The 19,616-nt window shown below is 41.5% G+C and overlaps 1 protein-coding gene across 1 annotated transcript in view; it reads right to left on the bottom strand.

Moving 5' to 3' along the window:
• The window catches only part of LOC146833842 (uncharacterized), a 72,463-nt gene that overhangs the window by 29,128 nt on the left and 23,719 nt on the right, over nucleotides 1-19,616 (bottom strand). Inside the window, exons 5-7 of the mRNA XM_085601742.1 lie at nucleotides 2,272-2,338; nucleotides 1,272-1,560; nucleotides 1,064-1,115 (exon numbers count right to left, since the gene is read on the bottom strand). Of these exons, the coding sequence (XP_085457868.1) occupies nucleotides 1,064-1,115; nucleotides 1,272-1,560; nucleotides 2,272-2,338 (408 nt within the window). The remainder of the gene's footprint in view (nucleotides 1-1,063; nucleotides 1,116-1,271; nucleotides 1,561-2,271; nucleotides 2,339-19,616) is intronic.

The raw sequence follows: 19,616 nt of genomic DNA, 5'->3' as shown, positions 1-19,616 counted from the left end.
TTTGATGCCTTGACAAGGCTACTATGGTAATCATGAACAAAATGGAGAGGGGGGGACTGAGAGTGGGTTAGGAATATGAATTAGGTCCAGAACCAATACTCCCAAAAATGAAAGTTTTGTCACACTGTGGTATCTGTTCCTTAAAGACAAGAGAATTCAGAGACCAGACTGGATCACTGAAAAGTAGAAAGAGAAAAAGAAAAAGAAAGATAAAAAGGGAGAACAAATCTCTGAGAATGAGGTGCTTCTGCCCTAGGGGATCTCTCCTACTGGATAGTAGTGCCCTCACACACCCTTGCGAGTGTCATGCTTCATCATCGGGCGTTGCTCCTCGTGGGGGTGGTGCTGCAGTCCCCCACGGGCCCCGCAAGAGGGCTCTTTATCGGAGATCTTTTTTGTAGAAACGCCGCAGTTGTGCATGTGGGTATGTGGGCCTCAGAAAACAAAGGGAAAGGTGATAGTGGTGTAAGTGGTTGTGTCTTAAAATACCCTTCGGAACCGTAGGGGTAGTTTTATTCGTCAGTCCGAGGGCAAGGATAACAGATAACAGAGCAGGGCCTGAGGACTATCTCTATTAATAGATGGCATAGAGGGCGGGGTATTACTCCACTGTTCCTAGGACAGCGCGGCACAGCAAAATGACTTGCGGCACCGCGCTGTGTTAGTTTCTTGTAAATCTGTCCCTTAGTCTACCTTCACTTCCCTGCTACTTACTTGAGAAAGCAAGCAAGATCGCATTCCTTCCCCCCTCCCTTATCTCCTTATAGGCTGTCAGTAAGCAAAAGTCTAATTTCAGGGGCCTTTGCATTGTACAAGTATGTTTGCGGTATAATTCCTCACTGTGCAATGCAATCCATGGTCAAGTCCCAAGTTGTTCATCAAGAATTCTATTGCAAGTCTACAGTCAGTTCAGTAAGGCTGGGAAAACATGATCATTTGCCAAATCACATATGGCACAATCTGCTCTGAAGCTTATCTGAGTCCCATGCACCTAGCCCACTTCAGTGGTATGCTTGATGCCATAAAACTGTCAACATAAAATGGCCCTTTTAGTGGTACTCACAGTGAGATCATGTCAGAGAGTTCTTCTGCTGAGGTATCACACTGAGCCAGTACTGGAAGAAAAGACAATACACCAATGAATTGACATGATATAATTAAAAAGTGAATAATCAATCACTGATGTTAAAACAGAAGACACTGACTAAAATGACACAAATGACGTAGGTAGCCATAAAGATGGGACTCTAATGGTACTTGAGTGCTGTTACCTGTGACAGAAGAGGTAGTTTGGTAGTTTGGTATCTCAATGTCGAGGAGGTGAATCCTTGTAAGATATAGGCCAGGAAACAAAGTGCTGGGGAGGTTCATGGACGGCTCAGGACCAGCAGATGAAGTCAGCACAAATGATTGAGGTCCGGCCCCAAGTGCAAGAGTGGTTACTCCATTATTTGTGGATTTCTCATAACTTTTCGCTCCGGGCCTCTTCTCCACAGTCACATGGCCCCCAGCATCGGTAATCCTTCCGGCATTTATTGCAGCCCGGCAGATTGAAGAGCTCTGAGAGGAGAGGAGAAAAGAGGAGAGGTGAGGGGAGGGACGAGGCGGATAGAGGAGGAGAGGGAGAAAGAGGGGGTTGAGTGGGGAGGGAGAAGGAGAGGAGGGAAGGGGAGAGGCGGGGAGGGAGGGAGAAAGAGGGGGGTGGAGTGGGGAGGTTTAAAGAGAGACGGTAGGAGAGGAGAGAAGGGAAGGGGAGAGGAGAGGAGATGAGAGGCGGGGAAGGAGGGAGAAAGAGGGGGAGGAGTGGGGAGGGGAGGGAAAAAGAGAGACGGGAGGGGAGGGTAAGGGAGAAAGAGGGGGTGGAGTGGCAGGGAGAAGGAGAGGAGGGATGGGGAGAAGCTGGGAGGGATGGAGAAAGAGGGGGGTGGAGTGGGGAGGTTGAAAGAGAGACGGGAGGGGTGGAGGGAGAGGAGAGGAGGAAAGGGGAGAGGAGGGAGGAGAGGGGAGGGTAGGGGAGAGGAGGGAGAGAGGCGGGGAGTGAAAAAGAGGGGGATAGAGTGGGGAAGGGAGGGAGAAAGAGAGACGGGAGGAGAGGAGAGGAGGGGAGGGAAGGGAAGGAGAGGAGAGGAGAGGAGGGTTTATGAGTCAGAGGTTTGTGTGCAGATTTTGCTATCTCTGTATGCACTTTTCAGTGCATTAAATTCACTCCTAACAATAAGTTACATGAAGCGTTGTATCTATACTGAACAGTTGAGTGAATGGTGGGCTTACCTCCGAGTAGATACCAGATCCCCACACTTCGAATTTCTGAGTCTGGCATCCTTCAGGACAGATGACTCTACAATGGCAAAACAAAGAAACCCCAGTTGATTCCTCCATGTGCATTCTCAACTTTGACTGTTAGTTTGATATCATTGTTGCATTCCCTTCAAGTGAACATGCTGCTTCTACTCTCCAACCAGTAAACATTGTTAATGCCTTATAGCCATTCTGATATCCTTCCAAGAACTATGTATCTCTTACTCTTAGGGAATAAACAAATCAGACATTGTTATGAGGTCCACTTTGCAGCCAGGGTGGTATGGAACCTGTGCCTACACATGTCTTGCTTAAGACTTTGTAGGTTACTATGTTGCGAGTGCAAGAGAAAGATGGGAGGCCTGTCCGGGACATCAGACCATAGTATGAAATCACTTTCATTTTGATGCTAATACTAGGAATGGGACTATTCTTAAAGTCTCTCATGTTCGAGAGCTCAAGCAACTCAGGTACAAGGAGATACAATTACATACCCAAGCATATCCATATTGATGTGGAAAGTCCTATACCTCAGATCTTGTACCACTGCATCGCATCTACTCTGAATGACATTTCGTGTCATGAACGAGCGATTATTTGGCTGTTCTTTTTAATGATTTCTGAAAGAGTTAGATTCTATTCCATGCATAAGTTCCTCAAGCCATGTTATTGTTTAGTCGAAATCCCAGGTAAAATTACAATCCTGATATTTATAGATACATGTGTTATTTCAAATATGTTGTTTACCAGTTGCAATTTAATAGATCTATTTTCAATATGATCATATTTCCTTCTTTTTGCCTCGGTTATACCAAACATACCAAGGCTTTTGTAATTACCAAATGATCAGATCAGTGGGTGGATTATTAGTCTCCCTTGCTAACAGCAAATGGCACATCAAGTCCATGAAACGAAGCCCGAGGACCATTCAACATAATTAGAGTAATGAGCACATTATCTAGAAGACTCAAGGCGTCTGTTGTGTCCTGCTATGTCTCGTGCTCGCCTGTCTCTTCGTCTCGAGCCGGGCTGAAATGTGGAACCTTGTATCAGATTCCAGGACGGTTGGAGATCAAGGACAGAGAAGAGATGAGGACTTATGAGGCTGGTGGTTGCCCCATCATTGTATTCTACAAAAAAGCACTTTACAAAGATTTACCGTCCAGGACTCACATTATTATAGCATAATTTAAAGGTTTCTAGGAACTCTGAATCTAGAGTTGACTGCTCTACTGTCAGCTCTTTTCCTCCTAAATATTATCTTGCCTGTCGCATGATAGGAGACTCTTTGGGGGACAACAGTGACCCTGAGCACAGGTCCACTGTGCCATGACACATGGTGGACCTGTAATCTCTTCTGTGATCCCTGGAGAGAGACCCCCAAAGTGGAACTTCATCTTCAAGTCAATGTCCTCCGCACACTAGGACTCTTCTCCCACAGTGGTGGGTGGGGATCGGGCATAATGCAGGGTTTTTTCTGTCTGGAACCATCAAGATTTACATTACAGTCCTGTGCATAAAAGCAATTGGAAGACATGGCATCGGATGGGATCTCCTAAATTGCTCAGGCCCCTCTAAGTCCATTATTGACAGTGTCTAATTGATATAATGATTTTCCAATAGCAGAGTAGACATGGGCTGTGTTTTCAGGAAAACTATGCTACCCTGACCTCTAAGTGAGTGACATAGTGACCTGAAAGGTGGCTTAGAGAACAACTGCCGGATTTGAACAGATATCCCATTGCTCCCCACATCCAAATGGGGCCCTTTCTTTCATTCTGCAGTTGATTCAATATACCTTCAGTTCAATCCCTAGACAAGAAGGGAGAACATTCTTGAAGGTGTTTCCTTATAGTTCTTTGGTATATGAATTAATATTCCAATTTGATGGCATTGCCTATGCATTATCAATTCTTCACAATGTTTTCCAAGCATCAAAGCAAATTATAATGTATCTGAAAGCAGACTGCAAATTATTGGGTGTAATGGCATATAAAAACTCAAACGCTCCTTTGTCATTTCTTGTAGTTTCATTGTGGTTCTTCCAATATTTAGACTAGAATGCATGCATATCAATGCAAAAACCACAACTTTGTACCACAATTTACTCACATAAGACATGGCACAGTTCACAAAATCACTTGGTGTTTCTTATATTGTTAAGTTTATTGTCTCTTTAAACAACTAAGGCCTGATCTAGCCTTTGATTGGCAGAGTTTCCCTCAAATATTGAGATGACGGTCAGCCAGCAGCCATTTCTGTACCTTGAATGAAACCACCCTTACAGAGGTTCCCTTCCAGGTACAAAAAGCTTGGGTAATTGCCAACATCTGTTTTGAAGGCCAGTCACCAAACTTTAAAGATGTTTTTTTTTTTTAGAAACAAACTCCCAAAGAGGGAATCAGTTTGTGAAAAACAAACATTACAGAAAGGTTTCCTGATAGTGAGGGGCAGAAAAAAATTACATTACACTGTGTGGTGTAATGCACTTTCTCTGATTACCCTTCTCTGTCAAGCCACAGGAGGAAGCTTTCTATCAATGGAGTTACCAGGGGCTCCTTTGACGGAAGGCTTACAGATGGCCCGTCAGTTTGTGACAGAGTACCCTGTCTGCCAAACTCTAAATCCAGCCCTTAGCAGATGTTAACCTATCTATCCAACTTGTTGATTTTTTGTAAAGTTATTTGGGGACCCTTCCAGAATACTACAGTTTAAATCAGGGTCAATTTGCATGTTTGATTATGCACCTTCAAAACACAATTTACCGCACCTGTTTGAAAGCTCTATGGAGAACCCAGTCGAGTGTCATCTTAAGTCAAATTCTTCTTGCTATTCAATAATTTAGGTCATGCAATCTTTTGTGCTTTATTATATGAGTACCTCCTAGCCCTTGGTTAGGATATTTTCTCACCTGGAAAGTGAAACACACTTCTATATATTCATCATGTTTTGAGTAATTATATTTGACTCTTAATATCTCCCGTATGGAACTGATGATGGGCAGTACATACAGCAGACGCTATTAGTATGAAGAATGTTGCTATTGCATACTGACTTTGTCTTGCACTCCACATAATACCACTCAACACTACATAATTCAACTCCACCCAATTTCACGCTACTCAATACCACATAAAAACACCCCTCATAAATCTACTCTATGCCAATTAACAATCCACATAAATACACTCAACACCATGCCACATAATTCCACTCAACATAATTTCACTCAATGCCACCCTGTTCCATGTCACACTATTCAACTACACACAAATCCATTACAGACCATATAATTCCACACCTAGCCACTTAATTTCACTACACACCACATATATCCAAAACACAACATACAATTCAACATCATACCACAGAGTTCAACAGCACACCATATAATTAAACTCCACTACATAACACTCCACAGCACAAAATACCATTCCACAAAATTACACTCCATTACACATTATCCCACTCCACATAATTGCACTATACTCAAATGCATAAGTACTAGCCGCATATTACCACTGCACACCATGCCACATAATTCCACTACACAAATCCACTCCACACCACACTATTCTTTGCCTTACAATGCCATAACTATCAATTACAATCCAATACACATAATTCCAATACACACCACATACATCCACTTCACTCCATAACACATAGGTAACAAACATTGACATTTAGAGCACAAATAGCTCTAACTCTTTCTTTTTTTCAACACCCAAACACACAGATCTGGAGCTTAGCTCCTACCTATTTGTTTTTTTCATCAACAATAAGGCAAAGTTATCCACACAGTTCCAAGCCACACCATTCAACTCCACACATTTCGTACCAACGCAACACAATTACACAACACACCACATACATCCAATCCACTCCACACTTCCACATCATGCCACAAAATTTAACAGCACACCACATAATTAAACTCAACTACATACCACTCCACAACAAAAAATAGCATACATGCCAACCCTCCCGATTCAGGCGGGAGAATACCGATTTGCAAGGCTAATCTCCTGCCTCCCGATTACTGTATGCTGAAACTCGATTCCTCTGTGAGCTTCAATGACAGGGACTAGTCTTGCGAGACTGCGAGCATGCACTGCCAGTAACCTGCTCTTTCAGGCCAGAGCACAACATTTTCATCATGCTCTCTCTGCCTGCCATATCGCGTTGTCCATGCTCCTGACAGGTAAAAAAAAAAAAACTGTGTATTTGCATTTCAAATATCCGGTCCTGCAGCAGCAGAACTGCAAAGTTCCATACATGACAATGACCTGATGTGGCCTCAATTGAAGTCAATGTAGGAAATGCATTCTCCAGGATATTTTTTGAAATCACCCTCTTCTCTTTTCTAAAATGTTGGCATATATGAAATACTATTCCAAATAATTATACACCCTAACACACACAGAATTCCGGTACACTCAATAGCACATAATTACAATCTACGTAATTGCACAGCACACCAAGCCACATATTTCCACTACACGAATCCACACCATACCACACAATTCCACGCGACAATTCCACAACTAATCCAATCCAACCCACATACCTCCACTACACATCACATACATACACTCCATAACCCACAAGTAAAATACATTGCCATTTACAATGCCAATAGCTCTAACTCAAACAAATGCCAGAACTATTGCATTTCCAATGCTTGTTCATAAGTGTTACCGGTGAGGACTTTAATGTTCGAAAACACCATCATCAGTACTAACTGTTGGGCTTTGAGTGAGGTCATTGTGCTGCTGCACGCAAACTTGTGTGTTTGGCAGCAATCTTATATCTTGTCTGACTCTATCCTGCCGTAATAGTCAGGCACTTTGTTTCTTCAAGATTTATACTCCATTTGTGTCCGTACTTTTCTATTTTATTGGTATTTACTTTGCTACAATTATTTCACTGCATTTAATTCAAGATCTCTATTCCTGGCAACATAATTACATTGAATCTATTTTGTGTTTTAAAGCATGCAAGTTATTAGTCCACCTCCTCCTTTCCTACAGTCTCCAGGTGAACCACCCATAGCTTGGAAAGAGTGTATCAGGGTATTTAATGCTCCCTGGGTGCCATGTATGCGTTAAAATTCAAAACAGAAAGGGAAAAATTGTTGCTGGAAGACTCATTAGGGAGAGTTTTGCATATTTACCTCCATTTGCACTTGAAGATGAGGAAAAAGAAATTAATGAATATAATGACTTTTAAAAGGTTAGAAAGACATTTCTGCAAATCACCTAACCTAGAAGTTAGGAGATACAAGGTTTTCTCAAGGAAGCAATCTTCTACAGAGTTAGTGGATATATATGATGCTTCTGCACACGTGTTAGCTGCCAAATATGAATTTTGATGTTTTACTGTCTAGTTTTTAATGGAGCAGCTGGTTTCCCGATGTTTTAATACAAAAATTCAAGAAAGACTACTAACTTGCAAAACTCCTTGGGCCCAATTTACAAAGGTAAACTTACACTTTTCTGTTAGTTTACAACTTTTCAGTATTCACAAGGTAAACTTAGACCAAAAGACTAACTTTACAACTTTTCTGGATTCACAAAGGTAAACTTAGACCTAAAGTCTAACTTTAATACTTTTCGGTATTCACAAATGTAAACTTAGACCAAACGTCTAACTTTACTACTTTTCAGTATTAACAAAGGTAAAGTTAGACCAAAAGTCTGACTTTACTAGTAGTAACTTACCTTTGTGAATTCCAAATAGTAGTAAAGTTAGACTTTTGGTCTAAGTTAGACTTTAGGTCTAACTTTGCCTTTGTGAAAACCGAAATGTAGTGAAGTTAGACTTTTGGTCCAACTTTACCTTTGTGAATCAGGCCCATGATCGTTAGGTAGCTGTGGATATTGCTAATAGTATTCAAGACTCTAAACAATCGGCTAAGGAGCTTAACCAAAGCATTTAAGAAAACATCCTGGTGATTAAGGAGAACAAGACTGCTCTACACAAGCCTTTGCCTGTGGAGGAAAGAAAATATAATGGAGGAAATAATTTTTGTTATCGTTGTGGATGGAAATTTCACATTGCTTCATTCAAACAGTGTCCTGCTCTTGGGAATTATTGTAACAAATGTGATCTTACTGGTCATTTTGCAACAGTAATTCATATGAATGCTATGAAAAATACTGTAAATGTATCTGATGAAACAGATCAAAGGTTGAGGGAAAATATGGATAATTTACCTTACTGTGTCAGGGTTCATGAAGATGATATTTCCAAGTCCAAGGATCTGATTGAGTATTTTTTTTATAGAAGATGTACACATTGTCTTATTATTAGATTCTAAATCCAAAATCTCCATTATTTCAAGGGACACCTTTGTAAAGAAATTTACTGTTATGAACTTGTCCCCTGCCTGCCCCCATGATATATCTCCTTTTGGGTATAATGGTGAAATAATTAACTTGGAAGGTTTCTTTGAAGCTGTTATTAGTTTCAATAGGAAGGAAGTGCAAGGTAAGGATTATGTTTGTCTGAAGTGTCCTGACATTCTTGGTTGGCATCATCAGGGATCATTAGGATTTGTTCCCAAGCCTGGATGTCCTCAGCAAGTTTTGTGTGTTGTAGGAGGTCCTATTGACCATGCTGTTGATGATTTCAATGTAGTGTAATATACACTTGATGTTTTTTTAAGATAAAGATGGGAGATTGGTTGGTTTTGGTAATTTGATCGAGCTTGAAGAAGGTTATGTGCCTGTCAGACAGAAATGAAGGTATCTCCCTTTGAGTATAAGGGAGGGTCAAACATCTTACTTAACATTGTGATGATAATGTGATAGAATCTGAAGACTCTTCTTTGTGCCTGCCACCCATTGTGGTTGCATGGGAAACAAATGGTGAATTACGATGTGGATTGACCTTAGAAGCTTGAGCAAGGCAATTTGGATTGATGGATATCCTTTATTGAAAATAGAAGAAATAGTGATTACTCTAGCAGAAACTTTTATTTCTTCTAAACTTTACATGAGATCAAAGCATCACCAAATTGTTATGGTCAAAGAATCTAGACACCTTGCAGCATTTGCCACTCCCTGTGCATTTTTTTAGGTTTGTGGAATGCCTTTTGGATTAGCTTCTTCCATTTTCCAACGGATTATGGGTGATGTTTTGGAAGGCATGGAAGGTGTCTTTTTTTCAAGATGGCATTTTGGTTTTTGGCAAAGATTGCAATGAACATATGGTGATAGCGGATGCTGCGCTGTGTACCCTGAGAGAGAAAGGATTGAGAGTAAGAAAGGATAAATGCAAATTATGGGTACTAGAAGTGGAGTATTTCTGTCATGTTACTTCTGGGAGCGAAGTTGGTCCACATTCAGGTTTAATTAAAATGATTGAAGACGTAGCTACTCCATGAAATCGAGAACAAATTCAATTTTTTTTAGGTATGTGTGAATTTTACATCCAATCTTCTCAGAATGTTGCAACTAAAGCAGAGCTTATTCATGCTTTGTTGAAGAAAGCTGTCATGCTCAGGATTCAGATTTCCAAGAGATAAAAAGAACATTCCAATGCTCATCTGCCCAGTCACTATTAACCTGGAACACCTTTGTTGATTACAGTAGATGAGAGCAGTGTTTAACTGGGGTACAACAGCATGTAAATACTACTGGGTTCAAAAACGTTACCAAAGTGACCTGTACAAACTTAGGTTTTCTGATTTGGGACACATTTGAGATGTGTGAAAATGTGTATTGGGTAGAAAATAGAGAGAAAGCTCTTGAGCAAATTAGAATACAATTTGATTATGTAAATATATGCATAAAAATGGGGAACGTACCCTGATAATTATCTATGTTTATTTTTAATTGGGCTGATAAACAATTAATAAGGTATATATAGATTATAAGTACTAGATAATGATTTGATTGCTGCAATTATGCTGTATTTGATTTAGACTTGTAATGGTTTCTAGAAGGAATTAAATGTCGTCTTTTGTACATCATCAAGGTTTATGCTGTTTCTGAAGTTCTATTTTGATTCTGTTTAAGACTTGTGCCATTTCTACTTGGCTTAATCTTCATGTGCTTCTGTTATAAGGATCACATTTTCAATCATGTCCAGACAACACTAATACAATAACAAAAATAATGAATCTGTTATTCATTTTATGTTATTATGCCACCTCACACTGCAGGTCAGAACATATGATCTTCATCCCCATTTTATTAGCCACAATATTAGATTTTGTCAGAAAGCCCAGGTCTCTGCATATATTTATACAGCCTGGAAAGCCATCAGATTATTGATATCAGCCAGTTGCACTTCTTAAGGGCATATGAAGAAAAACAATTGCATCTTTGGTGGTGAGACCTGGTAGGAGACCAGCCAAGACATGCCCTCCCTGAGCGCTGCAATTTGAGCACTGTGTTATCCTCAAATGGCATTCTAACCTGCATATAGATCAAAGGATAGGTAAGCATAAGCCTTCAGCACTGACCAGAGTGTGGGGGGAGCATTGACGCAGACATCACTTTGGTTGAAATTAAGCCTCGGACGGGAGCCTCAAGGCCAAGCAACTAAAGCCACTGCTTTCTCAAAGCACCCTTATAGTTCCTGGTCTTACATTCTGGATATGCCGGAGCATGCGACCTTCATGTCGTATGTTCACAAAGACTGTCCAATCCCCCTGAGAGACATGCAATTAAGCTCCAGAAAAAGGCGCTGAATGGTAAACAGCCGGACAGGTCTCGTGGCTTCCATGAGCAGCTGTACTGAGAGTATTTCCAGTCATCTCCTACCCCGATTCAGGCATGGTGAGAATGCAGCGATCCTTGCAAACCTTGGCTGGAGGGACTCCAGGGTCTCATTGGCGGTGGTGGTGAGATAACACCCTACAAGCTTCACCACTGACTGACAACTAGTTGGGGATAGCATGAGTCCCCCGATGCTGCTAACTCGGACCCACTGTTCAGAGAATGTGAGGCCCTCCCTGTGATGATTACAAAACAGTGGGGTGACTGATCTTTGCCATGCTGCCATCATGCCCCCTGCCCCTGAAAACACTGGGACCTTCAGCTAAAAGGAATTGCCTGGTCCTTCCCCCCAATGGTCCTATACCCATGAAAGCACATTGAACCTGTGCCCTTAGGATTCACAGTGGGGCCCAGCCTACAGTAGAAGGAGAAGAAGAAGAAGAAGAAGAAGAAGAAGAAGAAGAAGAAGAAGAAGAAGAAGAAGAAGAAGAAGAAGAAGACCAAGGTTAGGACATGTGGAACTGAAGGGGGACTGAGAGAAGAAGCACCATCCACAGACATCTGAGAACTATTTGTACCCATGTCAGACGTTTCTCTGATTGGCTTCCACCCCGGCCTGGATGTGATGAGAAGTTTGTGGTTCTTGCTGAGCTGCATAAAGCTCCACCGGGGCTCTGACACAGGGGTAGAACAGGGGGAGGACACTCCATAGTCCTCACAACCGGTCACAAACCTGGGAGAGTGTTGAGAGGCCTCCCTGACTGCAGCTTTGCTCCCATCTATCAGCTGAAGTTGGGTCCCTTTATGGTGACTCCAGGGCCCTGAAGCACCCGCCACCGACTAATGGGCATCACATCCCCAGACCATTGAGCACCTTGCAAGCTCCCCTAAAGCAAGGACCATGGCAGCCAACAGGACAAACTCCGCTAACCTCTATCAGAGACTTGCTTCAGAAACCTGATGTGTCGCAGTTGGAAGAAGGGGGCTCCCAAACCTAGGCATCCAAGTTAAATAAGAGCCCGACTACTAAATAGGTTATCCAAACACTGCTGGAGGAATTTCCCAAAGACATCGCGTCTCTTCGCCATGACTTCAATAGCGCTCTAACTGACATTGACCATTCTCTATTGCAAATGGACTGGCATTTAGAACACATTTAAACCATGGTGGCGGACCATGCTCAAGACAATATCGACTACACTTCTCACCTGGAGACATTGGCATGCCAACACAATCTGCTACAAGACCAGCTCGATGACTTAGAGAACCGGTCCCAGCAGAACAATATCAGGATTCGAGGTATTGCATGGACGGTCACCTCAGCAGACTTGGAAGTTCACATTCAGCTCACATACTACAGTTAGTCAACGATGCTTCTGTTTTTGTAGACCACACTCTCAGAGTTTATTCAACTTAACAACAGCAATGGAATCTTCCCTCACTCAAGTGCATTATTTTCTTGTAAAAGAAACACTCTTAATGACGGTTCGCCAACAGGAGTCCATAATGTTTCGAGGGGATACTACGTTTCCAAGATGTTTCGACCCAAATGCTGGTGAAACAAAAGAATTTTCAGCAAAATAACCCAACATCTACAAAAAGGAAAGATCCTCTATCGCTGGGGGGTTCCCCTTACGTCTCCTTTTTACCTACAAAAACAAGTGTCACATGGTGAGAAAGACTTGCCAGAGGTGCAAGAGATTCTGGCCTTCCTTTGCTCTCATTGTCGCAACAGGCTCAAGATCATGCCCAGCCCAACTTATCTGCCCAGTGAGGTGGTTGGCACTTCCAACCTACATGATCTTCTTGCAAAAGACTCAGAAATCGTGCCACGAAGAGATTTAAGAGTGCTGCCCATCATCATCAGAAAAGGAAGTTCTACCCTGAGTAAAGGCTACCACAGACTTGAAAATAGGGATCATAAGAACATCAAATTCCAATAGACTGAACACCTATCTTGTTGGTAACAGTTTTCTCAAAGTCTAAGAAAAAGGGGGGAGGGGCTCACACAGTGAACCTAGAGCCAGCCCTTAATTCCTTTCTTCACTATACACTTATGACTCTAAAATTGAGTCCCTACATCTCAACTCTGTAAACACAGGAAAGCTACACACTATTCTCTCTACTGCTCTTGCTTTACTCCAATAGAGCGGTGAGCACTGCTCCTATGGTTTAAATAGAAAGAGGTGGATGTTGCACTATTGCAGAAGACACACCTTCTTAAAGCAGACACCAAATAACTCTGGTCATACTTGTATACCTTGCAATTCCATTCTTCATGCATATGCAGAACAAGAGGGCTGCCCATCCTCATAGGCAGAGATCTGGCCTTCCATACTGAAGGTACATACACAGACCGAGAGGCCCGTCAGGTGAGTATCTGTGGCAAATTGGGCATATACTAGTTAACTATCATCTCTCTCAATGGCCTTAATGAGGACAAAGAGAATTTCTATGCCGCTCACTTTCCTAGAATCTCAAACCTTGCCACAGGTCACATTATAATCGGGGGCGACTATATTACCATATTGAAGCCTTCGATGGACCACTCTCACCCACGACACAGCAAAAGCCCAACCACCTCTTCTCTGGCTCAAGGGATAATGGATCTGTATTTGGTAGATGCATGGTGTCATCACCACCCTGGTAAGAAAGATTACGCATTCTATCCCAATGTTCATAGAACTTAGTCTTGACTTGATTATTTCCTAACTTCTACAGGCCTGCTGTCTAGACTGGTAGATTTAAAACACTGTCCGATCATGCACCCATCCTGTTACTGGTGAGTCCTGTAATGCCGCAGAGACAAATTCCACAGCCATGGATAATAAATTAAATGGGCCTGAGAAATCCAACTCTTAAGGAACATATTGAGTAAACAGTTGAACGTTACTTTGCAGAAAACCACAACTTTCAAAGTATCTCCCTTTACTTTTTGGGACACAGCTAAATCAGTGCTTAGGGGTGAACTCATCTCCCACACAGCTATATCGAATGCCTAACTAAACAACACAAAGCAGTTCTGGAAATTCATCTATCCCAAGCCAAGGCGCGACATAAAAAAGGGGGAACCATTAGAACCACAAGAGACTTACACAGAATCAGAGGGGAACTCAAACAAATACAAATGCAGGAAGTGGTCAAGGAATTACTTTACCTTAACTAAACTTATTTCAAAAAGGGAGATAAGGCAACTAGGGTACTGGCATACAAGCCCGGACTGGCCACAATGCAGAACCACATAAAAGCAATAGAAAAAGTAGAAGGCCACGGATTGGTTACAGAAACTTCGGCGATTCTCTATGCTTTTCAACTATACTATTCAACCCTGTTCTGTGGCCAGGAACTACATGAGCAAATGTAAAACAGATATCTTTGAGACTATATGCCCCCAAACTTGGAGGCACAAATGCGCAACTTAATGGAAGACATCTCTATCGATGAGGTGCCTGAGGCAATTAAACCAATACCCTCTTGGAAATCCCCAGGCCAGGATGGCTTGAGGGCTTCCTTCTATAAGGCATATGCCATCCTACTAGGCAAGCCTCTCCCAAAAGTATTCAAATTCTTTCTAACATCAGAGGTGTTAAAGGACACTATGCTGGGTTCCTACCTCACTCTCCTCCTAACATCCGACAAAAATCTGACACTTTGCACATCAAACAGTCCAATCACCCTTCTAAACTGTGATGTGTAAATATGTACGTCTATATTTGTCCACAGACTCCCTTTTACCTTGCCTTATCTCTGTTCAATAGTCAGGCTTCATTAAAATCAGGCAAGCAAATGATAATAATGGACAAGCAGTGACATTTATGGACATGGTTGAGAGATTGAACCAGCAGATGGCCCTTCTCTCATCTGAGGCAGAGAACGCCTCAGGCAGGGTGGATTTGGCCTTACTAATTGAAGCTACTAGAAAAGGTCCACATTAGCCCCAAGATGAAAACATTTATTCAGGCAAACTATCAAAGACCATCCACTATAATTAAGACTAATGGGGATTATACACCAGAGATTCCTTTCTCTAGGGGAACGAGACAGTGGTGCGCCCAATCTCTCCTAATATTTGCATTATCTTTAGAACTGCTTTTGGCCAATGTTCAGAGCAACCCCAACATTCATAGAATAAGGGTGAGAAACAAAGAACATAAAGTTGCCTTGTTTGCAGATGATGTCTTTTGTTTTTCACCAACCTAAACCGAACAATACCTACAAAGTAAGAGGAATTGAAATTCATACATATGTGTGGCTTCAAAATCACTTGTTCTAAATTGCAAAGCATGGGAGTGGTGGAGTCACACCACCACTTACGAGAGCTATTAGATCAGGAAGGATTTGAATGGACTAGGACAGCCATTTGATGTCTAGGGGTCAACCTACCAACACATACCAAGAAATTGTACGATAGTAATAGTACCCCACTAATTAATGCCCTATTCAAAGACTTACATAGATAGAATAAACTTGAAATGTTTTAGTTGGGCATGTTAAACAGCCTGAAAATACATGTCATGCCACGCCTACTCTATACACTACAAAAACTTCCCATTACAATATCCAAAACAACATTGTCGTTAATCTGACAAGAAATGCTTAGTTTCGTGTGGCGGGGCAAGTCCCCAAGAGTGGCAAGCTCAACCCTCTCACACCCCATAAATGATGGAGGTTTGGGATTTCTAAATATTTCAAATCCAACATGTTGGATGCCGAGATACACCATGTTTAAACTGGAACCATAGCCCAGAGGTCAAAACCTGAATAGAGGTCGAGCAACCATTCTCAGCAGTCCCACTTAGGAAATACTATGGCTACCAAGCAGGGCTTGGCTGAGATCCCACACCCTCCTTCCTAAAACGGTCGAGCAGCTTGATTACTGGCAAATAATATTCCACAAATGAGCATTTTCTACCTACCCCTTCCCTCTGACTCTGCTGATTAGCAATTCTGATTTTCCCCCTGCCACAACGGATTTGAGGTTTCACATTTGGAATCAGGGACATTCCCCCACACCCCTCTTAAAGGACTTATTCAACGGTGGCGACCTCCTGACTATGAAAGTTTTAACCCAACAATCTTGGCTAGGCAGGCGTGACGTTTAAAGGCTTACGCAGGCTTTACTTTTGGTTACATTGGGTTGGTTGAGAACTTTTTGAGTCAAACTTTGTAGCAAATCTCTTTTTAGCATCAGTATCAGACAGAGGCACATCTTCTGACTTTACCACTACATCCTCGCTCTCACTCCCCATAAGAAACACGCCTATTTCACCCAATGGGACAGAGACTGGAGGATTGAAATCTCAGAAAAGGCTTGAAAGACTACCTGGAAGAGAGATGCGAAGTTCTTAATTTGCATATGTCACAAGGAGAACGCATATAAGAAATTGACACAATGGTACCTTACCCCCATACAATTGCATAAGATGCCTGGCAGCCCTGACCTATGGTGGAAAGGCTGTGGCAAACATGGAACTCTCATGCACACTTGGTGGGAAAAGCCCCCTATCCAGTCTTTTTGACATCAGTTTCTTATGCAAATATGAGTTATAACAAAACGTCACCGTACCCCGGGAACCACTTCCGTTACTCCTAGGAGAGCAAAGACTGTATCCCACGATCACTATAATAGGAAATTACTTTCCCACTAACTATTAGCTGTTCAACTAAGCATTACCCAGATGTGGAAACAACCACACACTCCAGCACTCAATATGTGGTGGGGGAAAGTATGGACCATATATGCCATGGAGCAACTATCTGCACTGATTCATGACCATGCCCATAAACTTGAGAAGAAGTTATGTCCGTATGTCACCCACATGAAAAGAGAACAAACAGTAGGCGGCATTCTCATGCTAAAGCCTACGACTCTGTGGAGCTCCAGTATCTGTGAGATGTCCTCCTCTGAAGACGATAACCGGGCAAACCCCAGCGCTTGAGGAATGCCATGTATCACACGAGCTGCCCAGTGCTTGCAAAGAGACTCCGTAAATTTACAATGTAGTAGAATGTGGCTTGGCCGACTCAAAATTTGCATGCCTTTTTTCTCTCTTTTTTGATTTATGTTTTGCTTTTTCTTACCTTTATTAGAATGTACAGACTGAGCAATTGGGTCTTTCATATGAGTATTTTCCCATCTTCAGTAAACCTCAAAAATGCAGTTGTTAAAAGAAGCTATCACATCTTTATTTCGCCATGCCTGCATTTGCTAGGTGCTTTGCACTGGCACTTAGCATCAATTATTCTGTCTACTACTGCATGACCATAGGGGCGTTTGAACTCCTTTAGAAATAGCACATTCACCTTATGGTTATTCAGTTTACAGTGGAAATCACAGTATTACACATGCCAAGATATGGTTTTACTCCTTTTTAACAATAGCAAATTCACTTTTTGTTTTTCTAGAAGTTGCTAATTTATATCGAATTATTTTAGGATAGCCTACTATTCTACTAGAAGCTAGATTTGATTCCTGACAACGGTCTCATTTAAGAGCCCTGTGCGACCGCAGCCAGTATGCCACAAGTGGAAATACCATTTTTAGGCATAAGGTACCAGTATTCGCATTTTAATAATTCGCTTCATTATGATTAACATCTCTTTATTTTAATATTGAGAAGTTTTAGGGTGATGTATTTACCATACCAAACCTTTTTTCCCCTGTTAATGATAAGGTAGCAAGTTTTATACGTCATTTTAATTACAAATTGTAACTCAAATTCTTGTGTATTGTATGGCTTGCATTTGTAAGACGGAACAGTAAAGTTGACGATTTGAAAATAACATAAATAATATATAATACAACAGGTCTGCTAATATGTGCACAGGGCCCCACTAATGCGCACAGTAAATGCCTCTGGTGCAGCTGAGCAAAACCCTTGCACAACATAATGCTACTTTATAAAGTATGTTAAGGAGAGATATTAATCTCTACTTAAGTGTACCATTTCTGCCATTTTGCTTGGCCTTTTCCCCCATTGACACACTCATGCTTACAGGCCTGATTTGCCTGTTACCTTTTAATGTTTATCCTCATAGTAGATGTGGAGCACTTTTGAGAGTGTCTGCACTTACTACTTAGGGGATATGAGGCGATTCTATTGGCTTGCACCTCTTTTACCGGCCCAGGTGTTTTTTTTAAAGTCTCCAATAAATAATAAATTGGGTGGCGCACAAGTTTCACTGCATTGGTTCGTTTTATTTGTATTCACATTTTAAACACACCAGTGTTGTGAAACACAAAAGAATATCAGGCCACATTTATTTCAGCTCGCATCTATAACTTTGCATTCAACATTAAGAAAAATACTGTTTGGTTGGTGACACCTAAACAGCCATTTTTGGAATTGAGTGTGTATATTTATTTGAAGCTCACAAATATGTAATTGGCTTGACGAAAAACTGCTGTAAACTCATAGTTTTGTAAGAGATTATAAAATGTCATTGTTATACAGTCAGCTCCAGGCAGGACAGAAAAGCTTGTCTGAGAGTGCCTTCTTCAGGCGTAACTTTTAGGAATCAGCCTGCCTACCATATGTCTGGTGGAATGAAGATCACAAAATGTCATCTCCTGAAATCCTTAGTGACCCAGGAAGATCCCTAGCTTGATATTTTGCCCATGTACTGCGAAGCTACTGTGCGGTCCAGAAAAAGAGTAGACAGTTGTTCCAAGCGCCACATCGGGGAACCTCCCTTTGATGATGACATATGTTTGAACTTTGGAATATCAAGGACTAAAATATTGTGGCACACTAAAATCGTGGACCGAATATCAGTGGGCAAAATATTGAAAGGTAAGTGCATATAGGGAAGTTTTGATTTACTATTCTTAACTCCACATCTATGTACCCGAAGATATAAGCATCATCAAAGTTAATGGACGTAGACGTTGGCAGAGAACATCTACACATACTTACTTTTTGATATTTTGTCCCTCAACATTCTGTCCATGATATTAGTGTCCCGTGATACTCTGTGTATATTCAGGATGCACACCGTGACATGTCAATTTAAAAAGAGTGGAAGAGGATTAGAGTTTCCAGAGAGTAAGGAAAGTGGTAATAATACCATCCGATAGGGTTACCAGACATATCTACTGCTCTGCTGTATTTAAACAATAATGGTGAGTACAGTAGATTCCTCGTGGTAACTGCAAGCAGCAGTGTTACTAGCATTTAACGACTGCTGTGAAACACGTCTACGAAGGTGCAGAATTTACTCTTAATAACACATGATTATTTCTCACTTTACAAGTGAAAATATAAATACAGCGGTAATGACTTGTGGTAGCTTTATTACTATCTCTGGGCATTACCTCTGTTATTACCAGCAACATTAAAACAAGGGTATCTGAATTTGGAAGACTCTTGGGTTTGTTGTAATATTTTGGAATGCAACATATCTATGGAATGTTATATATCTCATGTGCGTTAGCATATCTCAAAGAGTTAGGGAAGGCTATCTTACATCACATAATTCTGCTCTAAAAACTAAATTTGAGTTTGGAGGACATTCCCAGGATGAGATCATATTATCCCACTGACAATATCTCCTCTGAGGCAGCATGCACTCAGATGGAATTATGAGCAG

This window comes from Triturus cristatus, chromosome 4_2 (assembly GCF_964204655.1).
Source record: "Triturus cristatus chromosome 4_2, aTriCri1.1, whole genome shotgun sequence".
Taxonomy (NCBI): domain Eukaryota; kingdom Metazoa; phylum Chordata; class Amphibia; order Caudata; family Salamandridae; genus Triturus; species Triturus cristatus.
The sequence above is the reverse complement of the archived record's forward strand: the minus strand, read 5'-3'. Positions and strand labels throughout refer to the sequence as shown.